This window comes from Sordaria macrospora, chromosome 4 (genome assembly GCF_033870435.1).
Source record: "Sordaria macrospora chromosome 4, complete sequence".
In the NCBI taxonomy this organism is placed as follows: Eukaryota; Fungi; Ascomycota; class Sordariomycetes; order Sordariales; family Sordariaceae; genus Sordaria; species Sordaria macrospora.
In genome coordinates this window covers 2,065,349-2,084,153 of record NC_089374.1, presented here as the reverse complement: position 1 = coordinate 2,084,153, position 18,805 = coordinate 2,065,349, and the positions used below count along the sequence as shown (strand labels likewise).

The window sequence follows — 18,805 nt, the reverse complement described above, 5'->3', positions numbered from 1 at the left end:
CCTTATGATCCGAAATGAAAAGTACAGCACAGCCAATGCAAATGTCATCTCACCTGGAGTGCAATTGCGGATCAACAACATTCGGAGCATATCGCCGAAACCTTCTCGCCTGGTTCCGTATGACTGTTCGGACTCGGGCATCCAACTCACCGCATGTAACCTGCTACCAATGGCTCCCAATCGCTAATTCAACCGAGACAGGCGACCATAGGCGATACGATACTGGAATCCTGAAGCTAGGATGTCGGTGCTCGGGCCCATTAGCTGGCCGATGTCTTTCGATGCCTGGATGCCCAGCAAAGAACCTTGGGTGGGTATAGCTCCTCAACAACAGGGTTCTGCGCCCTGCATCTTTGTTCAACTTGAACTCTAATCTGAGCCTCACCGGCGTTGTACGACCTTTCGGTGTTGCGAAACAAAAACAAACTCATGGGTTTTCCCCGTCTTACATCTTCCGTCAAGGTTCCCATACTCTCTTGGCGTATGAGTCACGCAGCACAGGAACCGGCAGCCGAACTGGAGGAGGGTTGGCGGAACAGGCAAATTGCGGGTGAGTGACCCAGTCGTGCGGGTGCCGCGTGGACGGGCTCACGGCCACACGGCGTGCAACCCGCCTGTCAACAAAAAGGACCCTCTCGCCGTCAACATTGGGGAAGTTCTTTCGCAGCTTTTTCGAACCAAACTTTCTTGGATTTAAATCCGAGCACGGACGACCGATTGGCGTTCCGACTTCCGACTTCCGACTTCCGACTTCCGAGTTTGTTTATCCCCGTATCTGGACTCTGGAGATATGAGCCCAAACAAAGAGACCGTTTATTAGCTGCGTGCCAGCGACGGGACTACGTACCGGGCTTTCGGTCTGCTGTTTTTGTTTCCCCGGATTTGCACTAAGCCCTACACTTGGCCTGACATCACACCACGACGATCATGATTCCAGTGGACGGCCGGTTCTGTTTCCGAAAGCACATCATCTTCTCACGGAATCATTGCAGGCGTCCTTGGCAGTGTCGCTTAGCATCAAAGGAGAGCCTCATCTTCGTCTTTTGTGTTGATAGCCGTACACTGTCCCAAGTGCGTGTCGTTTTATCGCAATCATGAGATGTCGTGTCCTCAACGTCCTGGCCGTCATAAAACCTCGAGAAGCTGCGGGACAGAACATCACTGCCGCTTACCCCAGGATTCTCTGCATTTTCCTGGACGTCGTGGAGTCCCGGTTAATTGAATAGGGGAGAGCAACCAGTTGCGGAACTTATAAAAGTAAGCGCATCGCGAAGACTAGTAACCCGTGCGGTTTACACAGTTCGTTTTGCCGTGATCAGGTGAACTAGATTCACTGGAACTGTTTCAAAACCTCAATCCGGTATGGTAATCCACAGGTTGATACCGTCAAGGAGCTCTCGTGTTCATGTCGAGTGTAAAGCAAAGGGCATGGGAAAACGGACTATTCGCCTTGACGACAGTGCGGTGACAGTGAGCGGTGATTGTGCCTGTCGTAGATTGTTGTAGATGTATCGTTGTGCTCGGCTGAGGAGAGCAATGTACATACCCGATGCTCTCCGCTGTGTCTATATCGAAGCACTGATGAAGAGAGGATGTGCAGGTCTTTGGTATTGATCATGACGACGGGACCCATTTCAACTTGTCAGGAGGAAGGAATGGAAGAGGAAATTGGAAGATCCAGAGCTTTGGCAAATCAGGGGAAACACAGCGACAGGGATGCTCACTCCAAGTTCAAGGTGGGGCAGACTGGCCGCAATCCATTCTGGTGGACCCCTGCCGAATCAATTGTGGGGGAGAGCCTATCAGTCGCTTACCGCCAAAAGTTTCTCACGGCAGAAAAAAACAAAAGTCAGCGATAGGGACTGCCACGGACAGCGACCGCCGGCACGGCAGAAAGACCTGCACACTGGCTCTGTCTGAATCCGCCTGCGTATCTCCAATTGACTTTTGATTCCATTTCCGCTCTTGATTCCATCTTTGGGTAGTTGACATAACCAAAACATCTACACCACCACCAGCCACTTTTCTTCCAACCTTTTGTCTCTATACCCCAGGCATTGTTATCTGTGTCACCGTCTGTTTAATCTTTACATCAACAACCCACAACATCAACAACAACAACAACAACAACACCACCACACCACCACACATATACCGTCAAGATGCCCAAGTCCAAGCGCGCGAAGGTGTTCAACCTCACCCAGGTCACCAAGAAGAACCGCGAGCAGAAGGAGAAGCTCTTCGAGAACATCAGGGAATCCATCCCCAACTACCAGCACTGCTTCGTCTTCAGCATCGATAACATGCGCAACAACTACCTGAAGGATGTCAGAAAGGAGCTGAACGACTGCCGGTATGTTGTCTTCTTGTCTATCTTGCTTTTCCCTTCTCCAACACAAATCCAAGTCGCAAATAACTAATCCTTTTGACTACTTAAAACAGCATCTTCTTCGGCAAGACCAAGCTCACCGCCCGCGCCCTCGGCACCACCCCCGAGGACGCCCAAGCCGACGGGCTCGACAAGCTCTCCAAGTACCTCGCCGGCTCCGTCGGCCTGATCTTCACCAACCGCGACCCCCAAGAGATCAAGGACTACTTCGTCAACCTGACACAAGTCGATTTCGCCCGCGCCGGCTCCGTCGCCACGCGCACCATCACCATCCCCTCGGGTCCCCTCTTCAGCACCGGTGGCGAGGTCCCCGCCGAGCATGACGTGCCCGTCTCCCACACCCTCGAGCCCGAGCTCCGCCGCCTCGGCATGCCCACCCGCATGGTCAAGGGCAAGGTCTGCCTTGGTGACGAGGCCGGCGAGGGCGACGATTACGTTATCTGCAAGGAGGGCGAGACGCTCGACTCGAGGCAGACGAGGCTGCTCAAGCTGTTCAGCATCTGTTTGAGCGAGTTCCGCGTCAAGTTGTTGGCGTACTGGAGCGCGAGCAGCGGGGAGGTTACCGAGTTGGAGAAACCTGCCGCGGCGCCCGCTGGTGGTGCCGAGGAGATGGAGGAGGATGATGAGTAAAGGGGGATGTCAGTTATATGTGCTGTCTTGAACGATACCCAACAAAAGAGGGGACGTGAAGGAATGGTCGGTGTGTGTGTGTTGAAGGCAGTTGGATTGGGTCATGATATTAAAATGTACCTGTGCGAGAAGGAATTCCGCAGCAACAACAACGCAACACACGCGACTGCTACGAGCGAAAAACTCCTGCTGTGGGCAGAAGGCATGAGGGGAACAAGAAGGTGTCATTTTTGCAACGTCATTTTTCTCGGTTTTTACTACTACTTTGCTCGTCATTTTCCGTGTTTTTACAATAGGGAAAGGTTTACGATGATACCATCTTTGTATGGCACTTCTTCTGGGAACATAAAATCGGTCATATTTATGTATTACCAGGCGTCTTGAGAGATAGGGGGAGCAAAAGCTCACGAATAAAAAGGCTATAAAGACATCTTTCTGTGCACATTCGCTGCGCTACGAGCATGTTGAAGTAGTGAAATTCTTCATCGTCTCTTAAGATTATGGGAGGTATGTATCTATGTGAAAAAAAAATTCGAAAGAGACGAGACGGATGGTTGTCAAGATCACAATAACTTGGAAAGAACATACTAGCGATAAGAGAATACGATCGTTGAAGACATCATATTGTTCACCATCCAGGCCCGTGCTGTGAAATTTCCGGCATACTTCGCAGACTATCTGTCGCCTTTGAAGACTACACAGGAAGAAAAAAAAACCAGAAAGTACTCAAGCCTCATCTATGCGAAGCTCGGACAAATATTGTATATAACCTCTACTCCCAATGCCTTCCCACAACAAGGAAGTACGGAAACCATATTCCAAAATCGGGTATGGTGTAGCGGTAACATCGTTGACTCTCACTTTCTCACAGAAAGTGTCTGCCTTCTCAACAGCCCCGGGTTCGACTCCCGGTATCCGAGTGATAACGATCAAATCAAACAACTTCCTCTTCTTTTTGGATTTTTGCCTTTTTCCTTTTTTTTTTCTTCTTCATGTCGCCGTGCTTCCATCCTAGATTGCATTGGGCTGAAATTTGTGTTGTTCAAATCTTTTTGCCGGTGTGAAAAGAAGTTTTGTGGTTGTTAGTAGGCTCGAACAGTGACCCTGGTCTGGTCTGGTCTGGTCTGGTGTTTTCCACTTGTGTGGTGGAGATCAGGGGATGGTGAGGGCTTCATTTTGGGCCGGGTTCGGGTTTGCGTCATCTCTGTGCTTGCTCTTGCTATTCACAGCTTGGTGAGATGGCTCACTCAGGCAATGATTGCAAGTATTGCATTACAGCTGTTTTTGACTTGAGTTTACAAAAGTCAAAAGAGTAGAAAAAGTGAAAGGTATCGAGGCTACCCACGCCCACAGGGTTCGGGTTGTCCGTGAAGAAAAGTATCCACAGCCCGAACTCTACAAACAACACGATGCCGATGTTCCCATCATCTCCAACTCTGGAGCATGATAAGAACACAACGCCCTTCTTGATTGTGCTCCTAGGTGTTGCCAGAGCGACCTCAATCATGCCTCTCGCTCTACAACCCGCAAGTGCCCCCAGTCCTCAAAACGTTATGTGGTACTTGAGGAACCAACACGACACCCCGCTACAGCTTCAACGCTACAACGCTTACGACGTTTATCAACTTTCATACCTTTACGCTAAGAATAAAATCATTTTGTTCTTTCCTACCTACCCACCCGTACTTTTTTGCTCCTCTTTGTTTTCGAATGATTCAGCAGTACACGGGTTAAACAAAAACTTGGTATGATACAAGTGAGACGAAAGAAAAAGAAAGAAAAAGAAGGCAAGACGACACAAGATCGAGGAAGGCGCGGAAAGCAATTGGCCTTTAACGGTCTTTTTTTACCTCAATTTTTACCTTCCTGCGACAGATATGCTGAGTGATGTCTTATTGTCTTGTTGCTCCTGATAAGACAAATGGCGGGACGCTTTTTGAGCGTACTATGTCCTGGGTTTCGAAGTTTGTATGCGACGGCGCCACCACCACCGTGCAAATGTTGACGAACTGAACTTTCTCACCAGTGCCACCTGGTTTTCTAGACCTCGAGTTGTCTTGTTTTGGACTGAGGTGCCAGACAAACCGAAAGGGACGAACGGTTGGAGGATACCATTTGAACTTGGATTGCCGACCATGTAAACCATTACCCTTGCTTGGATCGTTATGACGCGATTACCTTAGCCACCGGAAAGATAATCACATCCGCTTTTGGACGACAAAGTGTCTGAAATATCGATACCTCCCCACTATCCTGGTCGTGGATAGTTGACAAGACACGGCCATAGTCAAGTATGACACGTGAGAAGTGAAACGTCGTGGCTTACCCTTATCGTCGAAGGAAAAGGGAAGAATACTGAGTAGAAACTTGGGAGTAGTGAGAGGGGCTGACGATACCCACCACGAGACAAACCGGACCAGTATGTTGTTGTCGATTACAAGGTCTGTCAATGTTGTTCGGCGACCAGCATCATGTCTAATAGCGACGCAACTTCCTGGGGTCTTCGTATCCGCCGTCGTACCCGCGTTTCCTGGACGAGTCGTCGTGTTCTCTGGGCCTGTCGTAGTCGCGGCCGCCGCCACCGTGATACCCACCGTCTCTGGATTCCCTTGGGGCTCCGGGTTCTCTGGGCCGGATGGGCTCCATGTTGCTGCCAGTCTGCCGAGCGTTGCGTTCGCCGCCGCGGAAACCTCCGCCACCAGATCTGTCATCATATGAGCGACCGCCATCACGCCCACCACCGTACCCACCGCTGCTTCCGCTAGGACCGTCCCTGCGGCTGTCGCGATCACGGTCCCTGTCACCTCCACGGTGACTGTCACGGTCACGGCCACCAAAGCCACCACCGGGGCCACTGGGAGCACCCGACGGAGGGGAGAAGCTGCTGCCACCAGCTGGGGCGCCGAAGCCACGACCGCCGTCACGTCCGCCGCCGAAACCGCTGCCACCGCTGCGTCCACCGAAGCGATCACCACCTCCAAAGCCGCCGCCAGGGCCGCCGGGGCCGCCACCACCCCTGAAGCCGCGGTCGCGTCCTCTGAATCCACCACCGAAACCACCGCCGCGGAAGCCACCGGGGCCGCCAAATCCACCAGGACCCATAGGCCTTGCGGGCATCGCCTTGGTGTAACCACGGCCACCAAGACCGCCACCGAGACGACGAGGCTTCCATCCCTTGACCGTGCGGCCTCTCTCTACATCGACCTTGATGCGGCGATCCTTGATACGGATGCCATCACAGCCATCTAGAGCAGCTGGATTGCGCATGCGCCACAGGCGCAGGTGTCAGTAAGGCCTTACCATGAAGAAAAAAATACTACCTTTCAAGGTATACGACGACGTGGAAGATGAAGATGGATGGATATAGGGAAGACGAAAAGTTTCCGCAGGACAGGCAAGCTTGAGGGCCATTGAGTCCTGGTTGTGGGCTTACAGAAAAGCACCGACAGCGGGCGTTTGCTTGTCTGTAGTGTGCTTGGTTGAATGTCAAGAAGGGGGGGGGGGGGGGGGGGGGGGGGGGGGGGGGGGGTCAAGGGGAAGCTGGTCATTACCTCTCATGTCCTTTTCGCGTTCGAAAACGACAAAAGCATAGCCACGATGGGGCTTCTTCTTCTTGTTCGAGTTCTCATCGACGTGGGTATCCCTAATGATACGGATCTGTTTTTGGGTCAGCTAACGTCGACAACACACATTTAAAGATGCAAACTTACACGCTCGATGGGACCGAAGCGGCTGAACTCGCGCTCGAGATCCTGTTCATCAGCACGGTAATCAAGACGCGCCACTATCAACGTCTTGAAAGCATCTCCTCTGATGTTGGGATCGTCATTGGGGTTGTCTGTAAAAACAAAACGTCATATGTTAGCAAGCGGCATAACAGACAACAACAAAGTCAAGTAAAGGAGTAGCGAGTACAACTGCGCGCAACGTCGTTGTTGGGGGTCGGTTGCCGCGTACAATTCTTGGGACCCTCAGTCAACAGCTTCTCCAAAGCCTCCTTCTTCTCGCGCTTCTTGCGGTCGCGCGCCTCCAGCCAGCTCTCGGTCGGGTGGTACTCGTATTCCTGCTCGTAGGCCTGCATGGCAGGAAGGAAGTCGGCGACGGGGGTGATGAAGGCCGACTTGCGCTCTTCGGGAGCAACATCGCAGGGCGGCACCCAGCGCAGAGGTGGCCGGGGCGCGAAGAGTGCGAGGAGGTTAGGCGGCAGCCTATCTGTCATTGTCGCTTCTTCACGTGTCGCTGTTGTAGCTGGTTCTTGGTGTTTTGGTGGTGGTTGATCTTCTCTGTCGTCGAATGAAATATGTCCGTCGGAAACCAGTGGAAATGTCGTCTGTCGTTTTATCCTCCGCTGTTCGCAAAGCCGGGCGAGAAGAGTTGAATAAAACTTTAACACTGTTACTAATTTGCCAAAGCTGGTGATGGCGATAAATGTGGCGTTGTCGGGTTGTGAGAAAGATCAAACCCGCATTCGCGACTTTGCTTGCTTTGCCTAAGAAAGTGGACAGTTGAAGAGAGAGGGCGGGAGGCGGGAGGAGCTGAGCAGCAAGGGCCCTGTCCAGTTTGGGCGAGGACCGTTGTTGCTGTGTCGTTTCCACTGCCTGGCAGCCTCGCAGCTCTTGCTCCAGCTCTTCCTTCTCGCGCGCTTGACCGAACGGGCACCGTGACTGACGGATAAAGAGGGACCGTGCACCCTCCCGTCTTATCACTACACACACGCCCTTTAAAGGGGTGGAATCGCATTGAAATTCTGCCGACCGCTTTTGCAGTCAGCCAGTGGGCGGGTCCAGTCCCCCCAGTGCCGTGCCGGCGCGCGACGGGCTCAGAAGTTCAGAAGTCGCACCCGCCCTCCGGATCATGAACCCTGGTGGACTCGGACTTGTTGCAAGGCTCGGAGGACGGCGGCGCTCACGAAGAAGAGCATCACAACAATGACGGTAAAAGCACTGACGCAGATCTCCTCTGCCGGCCGTGTAAGTTAAACAGTATCCTGAGCAAATTAAACTAATCAAGAAAAAAAAAGCTAATCTTTGGTTACTATGTCTCTAGAATGGCGTCGGCGCATTCGTCTTGCAGTGCAAGAAGTTGGACATCCACTACAGTGACTGGGCTGGCAGTTCCCGGGGCATGAAGTACGTTTACCATCCTTCGACATAGACATCGCAGTATCCCTTCCGATCGAATACCCTTCCCTACTATCGAGACCACCATGCGCTTCTACGGCATCGTCTCTTCCTCGAAACACCATCCTCGACCTATTCATACCACCCTGCCGTCCATATCCCCGACCATATCCTCCATCCACCCTACCTTCCTGCCCTCTCCGACCATGCCATATCATAGCCCCCCTCCCCGTCCTCTTCGAGTCCATACACCCTCCCCCAAGGCTCTAGCTATACTAACCATATGCTTTCACATCACAGCGGCTTCATCAAATCCCTCCTCCCTAAATTCGCCGCCGCCAACCCGCAGATCGAGTTCGTCGTCTCCCCGCGGCCCGCCAAGCACCCGATCCTCATGGGCCACTACATCAACGGGCGCACCAAGGCCATCTGCGTGCGCAACATGGAGCCGCTGGAGATTTTGAAGAAGGCCGAGCTATTGCGGGATTCGAGCGGCGAGAAGCCCCAGAAGTTCAAGAAGCCCGTCACCAGCACGAACCCCAGTGTCAGAGGCGTTTGGTCGCCTTATCACGGGCAGGGTTTGGTTGTATAAAACTCAACCTCAACTGTTGCTTGGGCTGGGCTGGGCTGGGCTGGGTTGGGCTGGATTGTTTGTGTTGGGGGATGTTGGGGGATGTTGGGGCTGGTGCTGGGCTGGACTGGTGTTGGCTTGACAAATAGCTGGCTCGGTCCGGTACCAGGGGGGATTGTATATACCATGTGGAATGTATGAATATGATTAAGGACATCAAAAGGTTTCTTGCAGTATCAAGGAGTACGATTCGTCAAGAGTCGTCCTAAAGCCCCTTCAGATCTATAAAATTCTGAGTAATGATGGGTTTTCCAGTTGCCAAGCATCAGATACAGATACGGTCCTCCGGTTCCTGGTGTTGGAGTGTTAGGACTGAAAGTTACTAGGGAACATCTGAGAAGTCGCAGCGAGTGAAGGAACCATGGAGTTACGGTGATTGGTGTCCCGAGAAAGCTAAACGGGCCATAGGAAGTAAATGGTACTTTTCAAATCCCAACTGAACACCCGACACTTAGGACATTTAACTATTTTATATTTTGGCCTTGTTCTCAACACCATTTCCTAGCCTATATAAACCCGCAGACGTCAGCCCCCTCCCTATGCGCGCTGACAAGACCGTGCGGTTTGTTACAAAGCTATGGGAAACTTTTTTAATGGGCGGGTAGCCTACTGCTTGGAGTTGATGATCTCGACGACTGTGTTTATCGTCATGTTAGCCACCATAAATTTTCACGCCATATAGGATCACTGGAAAGTACTCACACTCGGGCTTCAAGCTGGCACCGCCAACAAGGAAACCGTCAATGTCCTCCTCCTTGGCAAGGTCCTTGCAGTTCTTGGCGTTGACAGAGCCGCCGTAGAGGATGCGAGTCTCCTGGGCAACCTTGTCGCTGACGTTCTGCTTGAGCCAACTGCGGATGGCGGCGTGCACCTCCTGGGCCTGCTCCTTGGTGGCGACGAGGCCGGTGCCGATGGCCCAGATGGGCTCGTAGGCGACGACCACGTTCTTCCAGTCAGACTCGGAAATCTGCTTGGCGAGAGCGGCGAGCTGGTTCTCAACGAACTTGATGGTCTCGCCGGCCTGGCGCGTGTCCTTGGACTCGCCGCAGCACCAGATGACCGAGATGCCGTTGTCAAGAGCGTACTTGGTCTTGGAGGCCACGAACTCGTCCGACTCGCCGAGCTCGTTGCGGCGCTCAGAGTGGCCGAGGATGGTCCACTTGATGCCGAGATCCTGGAGCTGCGAGGCGCTGATCTCGCCAGTGAAAGCACCGTTGGGCTTGTTGAACACGTTCTGGGCGGCGACCTCAACGGTGGACTTGTTGAGGTTCTGCTTGACAAAGTCAAGGTAGAGAGCGGGAGGAGCGATCACGACCTCTGTTTTATGTTGTGGTCAGCACTGCCTGAGCATTCATTGTGTTGCTGGTTATCCCAGTTTCTTGCTCTGCGGTTGCAAACATACCGGCGTTGGAGTCCAACTGAGCATTGTTAAGGTTTTCAACAATGGCCTTGAGATCCTTCTGGGTCCCGTTCCTGGAAATAAGGGTTTCTTTGGTTAGCTGACCGAGTCATTCCCGCGGGGTTTTCCGACATGGCATATGACGGGATGCCATGGTGATGATGGTAAATGGCGGGGTAAAAGTGTTGGGGAAAGCTCCATTGAGCTATGGGAATGGGAATTGACGCACATCTTGAAGTTACCGCCGACGAAGAACTGACGAGCCATTTTGGGCGATTTGTTTGGTTTGATAGTATTAAAAAGGGGGTATCTAGGGGGGGTTGCAGGAAGCAGAAGCACAAGTCAAAGTTGTGATGATGTGATGTTGTTGTTAGAGTGGAAGTTGGAAACAGAGCTCGAGATGGGATGACGGGACGGAAGTGGGATAGGGTACCTCTATGTACCGTACGTCTACTGAAAGGAGGGGTCGGGACTCGGTAGCTAGGGCGGAAGCATCAAAACGTAAAAAGTGGATTATCATCTGCAAGTTCGGGGCAACCAGAACCTGTCACACGTGCGATTCCCGGCCCCGAGCTGGTTGTTGTTCCTTGAGGTTTTCGTCAGTAGGTGTGAATGCCGTGGTTCGGTTGCTTGGCGGGTCGGTGGGAACCAAACAGTTGCGAGAAGGTCCGATTGTCGCTGCTGCCGTCAATGGTGTTCCAGGCTGCAAAGTCCTCTATGGCATCACGTTAACTCTGCTATTCAACATATCAGACATATTCTTTTTCTCAGACGCAAATAATACCACTTCACGAGATAATATTGAAGACGGGACTCGGCTAAAGCTGTGTTTACTTTTCGATGGTTTGGTATCATTAACTGGGACCCTTGTTTCGTCATATCTCCATCCAGTTGTGGATCGCTGTACCTGCGTCCGACTAATGACACTGGAGCCCGTCCTTTGTTTGTGCCAACTTCCTGTCCGCTCGTCCGCTCGGCTTCAAAGTTCCTACCACCGCCAGGAACCAGTCTGATCGCTATTTGTTGATCACCAACGGAATGAGATATCGTGCATGTACACGTGTAATTTGTCCGCCTCGCTCTTTCACCTCCTCAGTCCTCCCCCACGATCTGCACATCGCAGCTTTACCGCCTAAAGAACCCGGTCTTCACTTGCGGCTTCCTGTTTCGGAGTAGGAGGGTCTCCTTGAGGTTCAACGCTTGCCTCTTCACCTTGGGTGCAAGAGTCTGGTTTGTGTCGGTTGGCACAACTCTGAACACTGTCGAGCCGACCTTCTCGTCCTTGATGCCCTTGGCTTTACGAACCACCTTTCTCCTCTTGGCTCCAGCGGCTGAATCTGACCTCTCAAGAGCCTCGTCGTCCTCGTCGTCAGACTCCAAAAGCTCAAGGGGAAGCAGTTTCGGGATCTCCCGCTTCCTCTTCTCGGGCAAAGCTGCCGCAGCATCCTCCCCGGCCTCTGACTCGGCTTCATCCTCACTCGGTTGCTCAACCTTCTTGGCGGCGCGCTTCTTGGACTTTGCTTGCTCCTTGAGAATGGCATCGCGCTCTTGGCGCCTCTTCTTCTCGGCAGCAGCTTTTCTGTAGTAGTCGTTAGAGTCATGTTTCACTCGTCCTCTTCCACGATTCCGCATAATGACTTACTGCTCGGCAGCCCGTTGGGCAGCCTTCTCAGCCTCCAAGGACTTGGCCTGAGCTGCGGAAGTAGAGACCGCCTCAGGAGCCTCGTCGTCACTGTCCTCCTCGTCCGAATCCTCCTCGTTTTGCTCCTGCTCTTCTTTCTTCTCCTTCAGGATCTTTTCCAACGGGTTGACGTCCGGGGCTTCTCTTGGCGTGACAAACTCCTCCTGCTCACTGTCGTCGAACGTGATGCGCTTTCCCCGCGGCTGCTCGGTCGGGGTCTGGAATAGTTGCGATTCTCCCTCCATTGTTGTGTCAGGGTCCAGGGTCTTGGCGGCTGATGTTGGGATAGGGATCTCAATCTCGACGTGCTTGGTACTCCTGATCGAGACGGAGGATTCTGCCGATGACTCCTTCAAGGGCGTTTGAACCGTGCTCTCAACCTCCACCTGCTCAGTCTCTACAATCTCGGCGGCCCTCTTCAGGGCAGTCTTCCTGGGGGTATTCTTCTTGGCCGCAGCCTTGGTTGCACGAGGTGCCTTTGCCGGAGTGGCAGCAGCCTTTTCGGGGGAGTTCTCCCTTGCTGTTTGGCCGCGAGTCCTGGGTGCCATTTTGATGATGCGCCGTGGCTGAAATTGTCTGAAGTGTGGGCGGAAATGGGGCTGTTCAAATATTGTTCTTTCCCCTCAAATATTGTACAATAACGCAAAGCACAGATTTTTGGAACAAGCCAAAAAATTATGACGAGGGCGATATGAGGACGAGAATCTCAAGTGAAGAGTCCAGGAAGGTTCGCAATTCGAAGGTTTGAACTTTCTCCAATTCACACTTTTTTTTGGCCGACCAGGGTCTGGCAGCTTTGGCAGGCAACTATCGGGCTTTCTGATTGGATCATTTAGTTGAGCGTGCGGTTCCTGACCCACTTCTCGCATTCCGCCCACCCCCCTGCGGAGGCGTAAACAACACTAAATCCAACGTCGAGAAACACTAACAATTTCCCCCGCAGCGCTAGGTACCTGCTTTGCTGTAATCCAATATCTTAACTCCGATGCCAACCACAGTTCGATACCAGAGGAATGCCTTTTCTCATAGTTATCACGGTCACAAACTCTTACTCTATTCAAATGATTATGCTGGGTAGATTCCGTCTTTATGTTGGGTTTCTGGACCATAGCCAAAGCACCTTCAAGAAGAGGACGGCACTACCGGATGCACTAACAGCCAGGTACCCAAACATCAACAGTCCGATATTCTCCACCACACTTCAACCTCACCAACTTCCGTTCACCTCCTTCAACTCACCTCGGTCCAAGTGAGCTCCAGGCTCACCACCCTTCCACAACCAGTCATGCACCGATCCCGGGCCCTGGTGCGGCATACATGTCGCCTTTCATCCCTACAACCAGTGTCGCCCGTAGCGCTTCATCATGTCCGGCCGTCGCCGATACCGTCTCACCAACCATCGGCATCGAGCTCGCCATTATCAAGCGGCCATAGCCAACCGGCAGCATTATCACAGCAACGACGCTCATACAAAATGTCCAAGATCGCGTCCAGAAGAGCTCAAACAGGCCAATATTTCGAAGGCGAATACGCAGGCCCTAGCTTCGCACAATGGGAGTTCCTCGTCAGCCACCTCCAGACGCCCAAGCTCACCGCGCAAGATTGCGTCGAGACACTCTTCGCGTACATGGCCGTGGCCGTCAAGCACGAGTCGACATGGAAAACGCGCATGATGCGCGAGGACTACTTCCCCGTTGCACGCCTCTACTACTGCGGCTTCCTGCTCATCCACCCGCACTTCGAGGTGCCCGCCTTCTGGCAGATGGGCATGCACATCCTGCACATGCTGTCGTCGCTCAACTACTCGCCCGCGATTGTGACGCTGTACCGCTACTTTCAGCACATTGCCCGGCGCCGCGACCCCAAGAGCGAGACTTACCGCTACATCCAGGGCAAGTTCCAGGACCTCATCCGCAAGGGCGACGCCAACGCTTGCACCTTAAAGGCCGACGAAGTGTGGGACCCTGAGAAGCCCGAGATCGCCCTGGAGTATCTGGACAAGGCCATGAAGGGCTACATGCGGAATCCGGGCATGTACGAGGTCGAACCCGTTGTCGTTGGCGGACAAGGTGGCAAGAGTGAAAGGGTCCCGTTCCTGGTCAAGACGTTGAGCTTCCTCAGCGACATGAAGGAGACGATGTTGGGACTTGTGGTCCGCAAAGAGACCAGCTCGTACGCGCTGCGCAGGAGGGAGATGCTCGAGCGCCTGTTGCCGCTGGACAAGAAGCCTGCGCGCTTGCCGCTCTGGACATGGGAGGGCATTTACCGCGTCAGGAGGGGGATGGCGATGATGATGATGGGGAAAGTGACCGTAGCCGTCGAGGAGCTGCGGGTCGCCGCCGACGAGCTGGATATAGCGGCTGGACACTATGCGCTGGCGATCATCATGCAGCATGAGGCGGAAAAGCTCGCTGAGTGGATCAAGGACGGGTGCGAAGAGAGCCTTGACTTGGCGGCTGCGTTTATGGACTTCTACAAGGATCAAACCATGGAGGGCATGACTGAGGGTATGCGACTCCTGAATGAGGAGGCGGAGCTGCGGTTCAAAAGGGCGGCGCAGGGCGGCGAAGAGAAGGCCGCGGACAGGCTGGAGCGCCTTTGCCTGACGCGATTGTTTGAGCCGGGGCTTTCCAAGATGGAGAGGGACACGTATGGGCTGGCTGCTAAGGAATGGGCCGCGCTCGCATGCCTCATAAGGGAAAGAGATCATGTGCATGGCGAGACGCAGAAGGATACCGAGTCAATTTTTGGGGGCTCGTGGCCGAAAAAATAGAACAGCGAAGGAGTCTGCCTCGGAGTTATTCAAAGGAGGTGGAGGACTGCCATCTGGGTCCTGGCGGGCCGAGGCTACGAAATACAACACCATTGATACCTGCCATCGCCTCTGTCATAAGCAAAACCAAATGCTAGTGAGATGTCTAGGGGACAAGGACCGCTTGCTCATCACCCAAGCCCTTCACCTACACTTGCTCCTCTTTCCATCTATCCCTCCCTCGTCACCACATACACTCCGCTCATGCATTTCCCTTGTCTCCCTCAGTCTCCAAATTCAAGTACTTTCTCTCTCTCTCTCTCTCTCTCTCTCTCTCTGACTGACTACGTACCTCCTCATCCCCGCCTCATTCCCGTCCCGTCCCTTCCCTACCTATCACCCAGGTCCATCCATTCCTCCCATCACCATCACCATCGGGCTCGACGAGTGGTGGTTAGCCTTGCGAGCTTCTAGTATAATTAATGTACATAGGTAATCGGATAGTCATATCTTGGTTACACAGAATAATCACAACCCCTACCCCTACCCTACGAAGCCTCGTCGGAGCCTCGTCGCCTTACGCCGAATCACTGTGGAAGTCCCCTTTACCAAAAACTGAGTTGGTGAGAAGCTCAAAAAAAAGTGCAAAAGATTGGTCTCTCCCGCCGGGAATTGAACCCGGGTCTCGAGCGAATCGAACTGATGTTCAAGCTTGACAAGCTCACATACTGACCACTATACTACGGAAGATGTTACAGCTGTTAATCAGCTGTCGTAGTTGGTTGTTGGAAACGGGGCCGGATCTTGGCGTTATATGTATGATGTACGTAAGATCAAGGCTCCGAATTGCTTCAATGTTTTCAAAACTATGACACTCATCTGATACTATTATTTTACGCAGAATATGCTTTTTGTATGCGGATATATTCGATTGAATGAAGATTGAAGAACTTGCATTCATCTATATACATGTCTCTGGTTCATTTCCTTTCTATCGATACGGTATTGTTTGCGTTTTCTTCAGATTGTGATGCAGAACATCTACCAATGGCCGTTTGTCACCATTTACCAGGTTCTTGTTCCCTTTTTTTTGCTACGAGACCTGAATTGACAAATCTTTTAGTTGAAAACTCTCAGAGATGCTGGTCTGTCTAAAAACAGAGATTTGGTATCGTCCATGTCCAATGGCTCAGTAGTAGTCTTGATGTTGAAATGAGTATGAAGTACAGAAAATGAGGGACGGGTCGTCATACCCCGTCCTGTAACGACAAACAAGCAGTGACACAGTTGAGCGATGACAACAAAAGGGACTTACTTGGTTGATCACGACTATGATGGTAGAAAGTGACAAAGCAGTGGCATTCCTACATAGAGCTAGCCATCACCGTCTTTCCTGTAGTGAAACCGGCGTTGCTCTGTTGCGTTCCTTTAGTGTCTTTCTACGCACAACATACCTGCGTACCGGTCATATGGGAACCTGTCTACACTTGCCATTGTAACTACCTAGCATCACCGGTAAAGCATCCAATAGAACCGGCTCAAACGGCATGGTAAATAACCAATTTCGAAGAAGGAGTAAGCCATGGAGACTTCCTCCTTCCCTATGTTCTTGCCAGACCCAAGTGCTTAAATACAAGGGTATAGTAGAGATAATTTCGTATGAGGTCGTTCGTCAGCTATCCCATGCCCACAACCCACATCAGTCAACTTCCAACTAAGTTAATGGCAGATTCCAGAGCAATAACTCGCAACTGAATCACGAGCTAACCTCCATCTATGCCCAGCGATTTTACCACTTAAAAGTCCAAGTCTCTGGTAGGTCAGCCACTGTCTCGTTTTTGCACGAGAGAGACAGACTCTCCTCTATCTCTCTCTGCAGAGCTGTCTGCCCTGTCCAAGAGAAGAGAATACTGCATGGGATCAATAAACCCGTACTCAAGCATCTTGACTCTCGATGGGACGGAAAGGCGCTTTTATCCCCGTCTGGGCCGTGATATTTATCCGTCCACCCTTGGCTTCTCGACACGGTAACAAATGAGCAAGCGCAGATCCAGCCGTCCAACTCCAACTTGTCAGTAACGTTGCAAATCTGCTGGTTTGGCTTGTAGCCCAGATCATACATTCTGTCTCCAATCTTCTGATTCTAACGCTTCTTGGTCCCTTGCATAGCTTAGACTCTAGAACCAGTGGGCCGCGCCAGGTAGGGCCACAGCACACGGGACACGAAGACGTGAAATAAGAGTCAAAGAGTTTGTGATCCTGAAGTGTTCATCAATCTGTGTCAATCAGTGAGTGGTGAGTGGTATATAACATAATCAAAGTACCCGTCCCGTCAGCAACGTTTCCGTTGGAATCTTGATTCTCGGTTCTCGGTTGATGGTTAGAGCACCGTAGATTGCTCCCTGCCTCGTATAATGCAGGGCCATATAATTCTAGCGGCCGACGACCAGTGGAGGCAAATAGTGATGACCACTAAAATTCACTGGTTCGGTTGAACTTCGTCAAAACCTTATGACTAGGTGGCACACCAGTTGAGTGAAGCATAGCATAAAGGTGCTATGGAATTTTCCGGAAAGTTGCATGGGCCGCTTGGCCGCAACCGAAGAACGGACTCCGGGAAAACGCAACATGGCCTGCAGCGCACGTACTTACTACTACGGCATATTGGGTCTGGAGTGTATGTGTTGAGTGTTGTCTGTCTCTCTGTGTGTAGATGCCTGTCTGGTTGCCTCACCTCTAGGTACCTTTCCTACCCTACCAACCCAAGAACCCGGGGTAAGGACCTTTACACTCTCGACCCCCCCCCCCCCCCCCCCCCGCATTATATTGCGCGCCGCATATTAAAGATTTAAAAGGCATATGCAAGGAACCTTGCACCTTCCGACCACGTCTCTGCCTCATGACATCTGGTATCCTTGGAGGCCTGCCTATGTGATGGGAAGGTGTTGAGAGCAAGATATTGTGTGCAGTAGTATGGCATGGCCTAATGTTACCATGGTCCATGGCTTGCTTCTAACGACCTTTCCAGCCAAGCTAAACCGGCAGAGACCACACTGGATAGAAAAGGGGTGTGATAATCCAGAAAGTTTGGAGCCGAGTGAGTTTACCCGGGTTTTTGGACAGCCAGTTGACAATGACACCTCTCGTCTATCGGTCGGACAAGCTTTCGACTTCTCTCGCTTGCAACCCTAGAGGTACTGTACTCTACCTACCCGGATGGGCCCTACCCCAGATCTGCTACATGGAAACCCCATGTGGCAGGTCTGTGGAAGGGATGTTAATGTAGGAGGAAGGTAACGTGCCCATCCGTGGGCCATCATTGCTGCTGAAACAATTTGAGGCCGGGAAAAAGTGTTTTGTGTGATGTGATGATGGTTGAGCAGAGACATCATGTGGTCTTTGTGTGTTGCTCCCAGCCGACTCGACAGTCGGTCTCTGGTTGTGGGACGGAGCTACCGAGTCCGGATCGGCGAACTGAGGACAGTGAGAGGTCACCACGGGATTGTCGTGTCGAGGAAGTAGAGATGCGGGTGTCATTTCCAACACGTAAACTCCGAGACAAACCAACGGAGAATATTTACGTGCTCATCGTTGTCTTGAATGTGTAGGTGAGCTCACCAACGTAAGCTTGCCGTTTGCTTTTCTGTTGTTATACGCCTGGGACACAATTAGCCGCGATGTCATTTTTCTTTTGTGATGTGTTGGTTCCTTAGCCGCATTACCGGCTTCTTGGCAGGATCTTGGTCCTTGTATAATGCGCCCAACAAGCGAGCCAACAGCATTACACTTTTGGCGAGGAAAGGGACCAGGGCGGCAGTCTAGAAGGCGCTACTGCTTGCTTTTTCCTCGCGGTTTTCTCACAAAAGAAAGGCTCCTCGGTGACCAACTGGGTCCGATTCATGTAACAGATTCTTCAATCCTGCAATCGAGCAGGCGAGTGAGACATGCTTCAACAAATTTTCGGGGAAAAAGAAAGGAAACGAAACCAAACGCGGACAGGAAACGAAGGTTGTAAATGCATCACAACTCGACTACAACCCATCTCTGGAACTCAAGACGAAGGTCCTCAGAGCGGAAGGGCAAAACCACGGGCCTTTGTCAATTACCGAAAGACCCGCGCGAAGAATTTCCGAGATGCAGATCGCTGGTAGAATCCAGGCCAGTGATGGTAACGGGAGGGGGGCAAGTAATCAACATGGGACA

General features: G+C 52.2%; 6 protein-coding genes and 2 non-coding genes across 8 annotated transcripts; 4 read left to right on the top strand and 4 right to left on the bottom strand.

Moving 5' to 3' along the window:
- Nucleotides 1–1,893: 1,893 nt before the first annotated feature.
- Nucleotides 1,894–3,452, top strand: SMAC4_02008 (mRNA turnover protein MRT4). The gene is made up of 2 exons (XM_003348939.2): nt 1,894–2,353; nt 2,443–3,452. Exons 1-2 carry the CDS (start codon nt 2,163–2,165, stop codon nt 3,017–3,019), a joined length of 768 nt encoding a protein of 255 aa, XP_003348987.1. The 5' UTR covers nt 1,894–2,162; the 3' UTR covers nt 3,020–3,452.
- A 391-nt stretch (nt 3,453–3,843) lies between these two features.
- SMAC4_13627 lies at nt 3,844–3,939 on the top strand. Its single transcript has 2 exons — nt 3,844–3,879; nt 3,905–3,939. It is a non-coding gene; the product is annotated as a tRNA-Glu (tRNA).
- A 655-nt stretch (nt 3,940–4,594) lies between these two features.
- SMAC4_02007 (uncharacterized protein) lies at nt 4,595–7,538 on the bottom strand. The gene is made up of 4 exons (XM_066089694.1): nt 6,977–7,538; nt 6,730–6,857; nt 6,571–6,676; nt 4,595–6,273 (listed from the first exon to the last, which is right to left on the bottom strand). Exons 1-4 carry the CDS (start codon nt 7,236–7,238, stop codon nt 5,495–5,497), a joined length of 1,275 nt encoding a protein of 424 aa, XP_065946811.1. The 5' UTR covers nt 7,239–7,538; the 3' UTR covers nt 4,595–5,494.
- A 259-nt stretch (nt 7,539–7,797) lies between these two features.
- SMAC4_02005 (mitochondrial 54S ribosomal protein mL43) lies at nt 7,798–8,949 on the top strand. Its single transcript, XM_003348936.2, has 3 exons — nt 7,798–7,989; nt 8,066–8,148; nt 8,440–8,949. Exons 1-3 carry the CDS (start codon nt 7,948–7,950, stop codon nt 8,729–8,731), a joined length of 417 nt encoding a protein of 138 aa, XP_003348984.1. The 5' UTR covers nt 7,798–7,947; the 3' UTR covers nt 8,732–8,949.
- A 307-nt stretch (nt 8,950–9,256) lies between these two features.
- Nucleotides 9,257–10,554, bottom strand: SMAC4_02004 (uncharacterized protein). The gene is made up of 4 exons (XM_003348935.2): nt 10,399–10,554; nt 10,173–10,243; nt 9,473–10,087; nt 9,257–9,405 (listed from the first exon to the last, which is right to left on the bottom strand). Exons 1-4 carry the CDS (start codon nt 10,434–10,436, stop codon nt 9,377–9,379), a joined length of 753 nt encoding a protein of 250 aa, XP_003348983.1. The 5' UTR covers nt 10,437–10,554; the 3' UTR covers nt 9,257–9,376.
- Nucleotides 10,555–10,929: 375 nt separating this feature from the next.
- Nucleotides 10,930–12,605, bottom strand: SMAC4_02003 (uncharacterized protein). Its single transcript, XM_003348934.2, has 2 exons — nt 11,812–12,605; nt 10,930–11,748 (listed from the first exon to the last, which is right to left on the bottom strand). The coding sequence occupies exons 1-2, from the start codon at nt 12,396–12,398 to the stop codon at nt 11,295–11,297; spliced, it is 1,041 nt and encodes a 346-aa protein (XP_003348982.1). The 5' UTR covers nt 12,399–12,605; the 3' UTR covers nt 10,930–11,294.
- A 314-nt stretch (nt 12,606–12,919) lies between these two features.
- Nucleotides 12,920–14,940, top strand: SMAC4_02002 (uncharacterized protein). The gene has a single exon (XM_003348933.2). It carries the CDS (start codon nt 13,136–13,138, stop codon nt 14,621–14,623), a length of 1,488 nt encoding a protein of 495 aa, XP_003348981.2. The 5' UTR covers nt 12,920–13,135; the 3' UTR covers nt 14,624–14,940.
- Nucleotides 14,941–15,259: 319 nt separating this feature from the next.
- Nucleotides 15,260–15,352, bottom strand: SMAC4_13626. The gene is made up of 2 exons: nt 15,316–15,352; nt 15,260–15,294 (listed from the first exon to the last, which is right to left on the bottom strand). It is a non-coding gene; the product is annotated as a tRNA-Asp (tRNA).
- Between the last annotated feature and the right edge of the window lie 3,453 nt (nt 15,353–18,805).

Bases quoted from the DNA above. Each gene is read 5' to 3' on its own strand.
- SMAC4_02005 (XM_003348936.2), top strand. From the start codon at position 7,948: ATGACGGTAAAAGCACTGACGCAGATCTCCTCTGCCGGCCGT. The intron at 7,990-8,065 runs GTAAGTTAAACA...CTATGTCTCTAG, and splicing joins AGATCTCCTCTGCCGGCCGT to AATGGCGTCGGCGCATTCGT. The intron at 8,149-8,439 runs GTACGTTTACCA...TTCACATCACAG, and splicing joins GGCAGTTCCCGGGGCATGAA to CGGCTTCATCAAATCCCTCC.
- SMAC4_02008 (XM_003348939.2), top strand. From the start codon at position 2,163: ATGCCCAAGTCCAAGCGCGCGAAGGTGTTCAACCTCACCCAGGTCACC. The intron at 2,354-2,442 runs GTATGTTGTCTT...TACTTAAAACAG, and splicing joins AAGGAGCTGAACGACTGCCG to CATCTTCTTCGGCAAGACCA.
- SMAC4_02004 (XM_003348935.2), bottom strand. From the start codon at position 10,436: ATGGCTCGTCAGTTCTTCGTCGGCGGTAACTTCAAGAT. The intron at 10,244-10,398 runs GTGCGTCAATTC...CCTTATTTCCAG, and splicing joins GTCGGCGGTAACTTCAAGAT to GAACGGGACCCAGAAGGATC. The intron at 10,088-10,172 runs GTATGTTTGCAA...AACATAAAACAG, and splicing joins TCAGTTGGACTCCAACGCCG to AGGTCGTGATCGCTCCTCCC.
- SMAC4_02003 (XM_003348934.2), bottom strand. From the start codon at position 12,398: ATGGCACCCAGGACTCGCGGCCAAACAGCAAGGGAGAACTCCCCCGAA. The intron at 11,749-11,811 runs GTAAGTCATTAT...CGACTACTACAG, and splicing joins GCCCAACGGGCTGCCGAGCA to AAAAGCTGCTGCCGAGAAGA.
- SMAC4_02007 (XM_066089694.1), bottom strand. From the start codon at position 7,238: ATGACAGATAGGCTGCCGCCTAACCTCCTCGCACTCTTCGCGCCCCGG. The intron at 6,858-6,976 runs GTACGCGGCAAC...TTGTTTTTACAG, and splicing joins GACTGAGGGTCCCAAGAATT to ACAACCCCAATGACGATCCC. The intron at 6,274-6,570 runs GTAATGACCAGC...TGCGCAATCCAG, and splicing joins ACGCGAAAAGGACATGAGAG to CTGCTCTAGATGGCTGTGAT.
- SMAC4_02002 (XM_003348933.2), top strand. From the start codon at position 13,136: ATGCACCGATCCCGGGCCCTGGTGCGGCATACATGTCGCCTTTCATCC.